Source organism: Poecilia latipinna, unplaced genomic scaffold (assembly GCF_001443285.1).
Source record: "Poecilia latipinna isolate Pla-1442-1.1 unplaced genomic scaffold, P_latipinna-1.0 Scaffold1178, whole genome shotgun sequence".
Lineage (NCBI taxonomy): Eukaryota > Metazoa > Chordata > Actinopteri > Cyprinodontiformes > Poeciliidae > Poecilia > Poecilia latipinna.
The window spans coordinates 115,395-121,373 of record NW_015113794.1 but is presented as its reverse complement, the minus strand read 5'-3'; the positions used below and the strand labels follow the sequence as shown (position 1 = coordinate 121,373).

The 5,979-nt window shown below is 37.5% G+C and overlaps 1 protein-coding gene across 1 annotated transcript; it reads left to right on the top strand.

The window, feature by feature from the left end:
* The first annotated feature begins 213 nt into the window (after positions 1 to 213).
* pane1 (proliferation associated nuclear element) lies at positions 214 to 4,207 on the top strand. Its single transcript, XM_015053419.1, has 6 exons — positions 214 to 396; positions 979 to 1,055; positions 1,255 to 1,353; positions 1,718 to 1,797; positions 1,962 to 2,053; positions 3,261 to 4,207. The coding sequence occupies exons 1-6, from the start codon at positions 340 to 342 to the stop codon at positions 3,408 to 3,410; spliced, it is 555 nt and encodes a 184-aa protein (XP_014908905.1). The 5' UTR covers positions 214 to 339; the 3' UTR covers positions 3,411 to 4,207.
* The last annotated feature ends 1,772 nt before the right edge of the window (positions 4,208 to 5,979 follow it).

The following is a 5,979-nucleotide window of genomic DNA, read 5'->3' as shown; positions in this document are numbered from 1 at the left end:
AATTGTTTAATTTTGTTTTAATAAAAAATAATCATATCAATTTGACTTAACCTGACATTTACTAGTTTAACAAAACATATTTTTTGCTATATTTGTTCATTTATTTTGCCTTTAACTAAGCGGGATCACTCCTGCCAGCAGATTGAAACGGATGACTTGCAGGTCGCGCCTGGCACCGCGAGATGGCGCGCAGTGACTGCGATTCAGGCGTAATGACGTCAAATACACGTTCGAAAAAGAAGCGCGAGCAAACGAAATGAGCCGAGACATACAGGAGATTGTTTTGCTACATCTTCTGAGTTGATTCAGGTTATATTATTTATCTCTGTCTCTGTTAAAATGTCTCTGTTAAAACCGTTCAGTAAACTTCCTGATCTGAATACGGCCAACATCCTGGTGAGCTTGTTTTTTTTTTTTATGCATGTAGCGCCGTAAAGCAGGACTGTGTGGACGTTAATCTATTTAACTTGTTCTTAGTTTTGACATATTCTGGTGCTTTCACAAATCCAAACCGTATTTGGGTTCATACACACCTCAGTCTGATAAAATTAATGTTCCCAGTATAAATATAATCGCTTCATAATGCCGATGCTTTGTTTTACCAACTAGTATCCAAACTGTTTCATTTGAACTTAATCGAAAAACTTGGAATATTACTAGTTTATAGGTAAAACCTGAAAAACTGGTGGGGAAGCAGGAATCAAACTACAATTTTCTGATTGACCGACTCCTTAACCTCAAATTAAATGCATTTAGGAAATAGGTTTTTTAAAAGTAATATTAACATTACTAAATAAACCACTCTTTTGTATGAAGAGGGGTGCTGTGCTCAAGGAAACAAATCAAAAATTGAATATACATTCACTCAAAACAGTTAATTTTGAGGAGTTTTGGCCTCTCAAATGGTTTGATTCTAAATAATGAATTTAATAACCAGCTTTAATGTTTTAATCTTGACTCAAAGCGATTTTCCCGCAGCTGGTGGAGAATGAGGAGCAGTTTCAACAGAATTTGGCAAATACCCTGGTGGAGGAGACGGCTGTAACTGTGACTGTGTGAGTGACCCCTCTCCTCACCCTGCTAACGCTGCAGCTCAGCTGTCTCATACGGGCTAGTTCAGGAAGCGTAGCATTGTTGTGTTCATGTCAGTTTCATTGCAAAGTATTCCTATTGCGCTTACAACCAGTTTAAAATCAGCTACTATGATCTTCTTCAACATCTCTGTGGCTGATTACATGACCCCCCTCCCTGCAGGAGACTTGCCAAGAGTCTCCCGCTTCCCATGGAGAACGATGAGAGTCGACCGAGGATCGACCTTGTGGTGTTCATCATTAATCTGACCTCGGACAAGAGGTAATCTTTAATCTCCATCTCTTGGGGGGAAAAAAAATAGGTGATCCATTCAAATCCAGCGATTTTGTTTTCTGTTATTCTAAGTTTATTCCTTGGTTTGACCTCTGTCTGAAGGGTCTCGGCATGAAAAACGGATCCAAATTGTATAATTATAGAGAAATATAGATGAGTCAAATCCGTATATTATAATTTGTTCTGAACTTTCTGGACACCAAATTCATATGAAATCAGAAAATGTTCTCCTGTTGGGCAGACAAGAAGGCTTCTGTATTCGGACTCCATGTAGTATTTCATATCACTCTGTGCCAGAGTACATGCTCAAACAAATAATCCTGTTCTGTGTTTCGTTATTGTTTTGTCATAGTTTTGAGTCAGCAAAAGCTTCTCTGAAATATTTGGATCCTGGATATTTCCTTGGGAAAGTCTGCTTCATGGCTACTAATGGTATGATAAATCCTCTCTTGAGTCACACAAGTGTACCACAAGTTAGGAAGAGTACTAATAAACCATTGTACAGTAGCTTTCAAAATAGAGGCTTCTGGAAAAAATGGGGGGAAAAAACACCTTTTCTCTGTGAGTGGCTGATCTTTTTACTATTGTCTGCCCAGCTCGCCATGCCTCAGTCCGCACAGGGTGCCTGGATGCTCTCAGACAGCTGGCCGTCTCGCTCCACTGCCCTCTGTTGTTTGCTGAGGATCAGGTTTGTGCTACAATTAGTGAGCATATTTTCCTTCTGAAGTTTAATCTACTAGCCAGAAAAAAGGTTAGAATGAAAGAACAAAGAAAATATTTAATAATAGCATTATGTGGAGGTCATAATAGTTTCTTTTTTTTTTTTTAATCATGCTTTAATGACAGAGTTTAGTGCCTGTTTGGCGGAGTCATGCCAGTTTTATATCGGGTTTGTTGGATTGAAATGCGTGTCTTCTCGACCACATTGAGTTCAAAGAAAAAGAAAATATTGTATATTCATAAGAAAAACTAAAACTGTGCTGCCTTTCACTGTAAGGCATTAACTTTTCATAGTGTTTTTTTTTTTTTTTTAGTTTTTCTACTTTTTACTAGATTTTTTTAAGTGACAAAATAATCATATCACTGAATCTCTGAAAAAAGCCAACCTTTCATTTCAGCTCAATTATTGAATAAAGAGGAAAAAATGCCATGTTTTAAGAAAGATTTCAAAACATGTCCCAGTTGTTCCCCCCTGCTGTGATGACCTTCAGAATTCCTAAGCAGTCTTCAAAAGTTCAAATTCAATCAATCAATCAAATTTTATTTGTATAGCACATTTCAGCAGCAAGGCATTTCAAGGTGCTTTACATAATTAAAAAAGAAAACAAAAACAGCATGTGACATTGAATAAACAGTAAGAAAGAGAAAGAGATTTTGGAATTGTTACGGAATTTAAGCGCCTGTCGTCGCTGGACTCCGCCGTCCGTTTAACACGGGTATTATCCAGGCCCCGTCGCCTAACAGGACAAGGCCTCCAACCTTGCGGCACCAGGCTGCAAGTTGGGGAATTTGCTTTCATCATATTCCAGTTCTGGATCAGTTTGGGAAAAACAAGTACAGGTTACGTTGCTTTTAGAGAAATATTTTTTTTTCCTCATTCTTCCAATAAAAGTTTAATAATTCATATGAAATGCAGTGAGTTTACATTCTTTAACAAATCAAGATGTTACCGACAGATCACCCAGAATCCTCTCTCAGATCACAGGTTTTCCGTAGAGTTCATGACATCCATAGAGAGGTTTTTTTTGTTTTGTTTTTTTTAACCATTTCTGTGTTGATTTCACTATATTACTGCAATAAACGATAAATTAAGGGCTTTATCTCACCTACGACTTATTTGTTTTTTTCCCAGTTAGTTACATGTCACTCAGTTCTTCATTTTTCTTCCTCCTCAGACTCCTGTAGGAGCAGCGAGTTCAGCGCGAAGGCTGCTCACTATCCTCAAAGTGGCGTCCGGTCTCGTTCCGAACACCACCGCTCTGTACCTGTCCAACCTGACCAGGTGCACCATGCCGCCGGACATCGACCAGCCAAGTTTCGATTAGCTCCCCTCTGTCATTTGATTGAAGCAAAATCTTTCCTGCGGTCTTTGTTTGTATTTATTTGTAGTGCTTTATTTCATTTGTTTTCATCTGTGTGTGTCTGTTGATGTATTGAGTTTTAAAGACGGTAGACCATAGTTTGTTTGTTTTTTCCAATATGCTGTACATTTATGTAATCAGGATTTTTAACTTTGAATTCTGTTTGTCAAATAAAAATGTAATCTTAGCTCATAGAGACAAGTCTTGTGTCGTCTTAAGTAGACACCGGACACAAGCTCATTTCTGTGATATCTAAGGAGGTCAGATAGGGGAAAAGGTGTGTCACCCGGAGCGTGTCCAGAGACACCGTCCCTAGAGTCACGTCTGCATGCAAACACTAACACGCAAGCTATTAATAGTTATCATTTTGGCAATTTTCCACCATGCAGGATGTTAAACGCATGACCTCCGACTGAAGACCACAATGAGTCGGTGAGACAATGGAATATCTGCGAAAACAATGGTAGCTTTGTGTCTTCTTGCTTCTCAAAGCTGTTTTCTCTCCATGCTGTGCAGCTCCAAGACCTATTTAGACACATCCCAGAAATGATCTGAGCACGAAATGTCCATCTGCGCATTGTCTGCACTTTACCCTGTCAGCTCTGTAGTACAAAGAGCAGCTGATGACCTTTTGAGTCCGTGTATGACTTCATCTCTGGCAAGAAATCTGGAATAACGCATCAAGAGGATGTTCATTCAGCTGTTTCAGAAAGATGCTCTGAAATAAGAGTTTGCAGAATAAAAATACACGCTGAAGTCAAAGCTGTTGTCACTTTCTTCTTAATTTCTTATTAAATTATTGATTCAGTTGATCTGTAGGTGATGGAAAACAGGATAATTCTTAGACTGTATTGCATGAACAAACCTGTAGTACTTTGGATAAATGGAAGACAGTAAACACATCCAGCATCACTTTAGTCCCAGTTCAATGTTGTCTGCTGTAATTTCTCCTGTAGGTCCTTAAAACATTCTGCTTTGTATGCCTTTCTCTCTTCTGACCAGGTTTTTGATGGAAGAAAATCTGGTCTTAATGAAAAGTATGTGCAAGAACCGCTTAAAGATTATTTTCAAAAGGTACTTGTCATCTGACAAACTTCATCAAACACATTTTCTAATATCTTGAATGTGACCTTACTGTCAGAAAGGAAAGTCAGAAACAGGCTTTTGTATTCTTCTCCCTGTGTGTCTTTCCTCCTCACATATTCCATGTTTTGTGGCTTAAGCTGTTCTTTTCCACATAGTCCCTCGTCATACTGAAGGAAAGTTAAAATCCCTTCATGAGCAACCTGGCTTTGCATAAAAACCGTGTCCTCTAAAATTCGTACTGGTCTCTTGTGTTTTTCTAATTTTCAGTAGATAACAATTGTATGCTTTTACTATCAGTAAGGCATAAACATCAATATTAAAAAAAAGAACTTTAAATATATCACTGATATATGTATTTTTCACTTTGCGAACTGAATTGCTGAAATTATTCAACTTTCTTACGCTATTCTTATTTTGTGAGATGCTCATGAGGAGTGACATGAAGCTGACAAACTTTTTTTTTTTTTCATAAAGTGAAAATGGGTTTGTGGGATGTGCAGTTATTTTATTTTATTTTTTTAAAGTTATTTGCTTTGAGTTCATATACATTTGATCACTCTCCACTTAGAACTAAAGTGACTGCCAACTGTCAAAGAAAAGACATGCTAGAAATCTTGCAAAGTATACAATTTGTTTCCCTGCCAAAACGTTGGGCCGTGGCCATGTGAATGTCCACAGAGTCCAAATTAACTTGAGTACGCAGATGGAGCCATCAAGTCATTTTGAGATATCAGACAATTTCCTGTCTCTGCTGTTGTTGTTTGATATGGCCAAGAATGTTTATTGCTGTTGAATATTTTTGCAGGCATTTCATTACACGCACTACTGTTATACAGAGTGGGCTTTGTTGAACGCAATATTTGTACATAAAAATATCAAAGCCCAAGGAAAAAAATGGAGGAAAATTGTAGCGTCTAGTTGTGCAAGTATGACTGAGACCCATCTACACAGACTCAGTGTTGTGATAGCAGCATAAAGTTCATCTACTAAATAATAACTTGAAGGGGGTGAATATTTATGCAGTCATTTATTTTATACCCCATTTTTATTTAATTAGTTTTCACTCTGACATTGAAGTTTTTTGTAAATTGATTTTTCAAAAAAAAAAAAAATAAATAAATAAATGTTGTTGATCTTGATTGATTTGTAAAAGCAATAAAAAGCGTAGAACATCCAAAGGGGTGCATGTGGCGTTAACCATTCAAAAATGTAATCAGAACATTAAACTCAGAGAGGCATTTCTAACAAAGAGAGGTATTGCTTTGCAAAATTTTAGATATACAGCTTCAATCTTCTCTTTAGCCTCCCAGACTCCCACCAAGCTCTCAGATGAATAAAGAAAATCTTCTAATCAGCACTTAAGAGTGATTGCAATAATTTCCGGGAATGCTGATTTCTTTAATTGCATGTAGTAACTGTGTGTGTAACCCTCCTTCCCCTTGAAAAA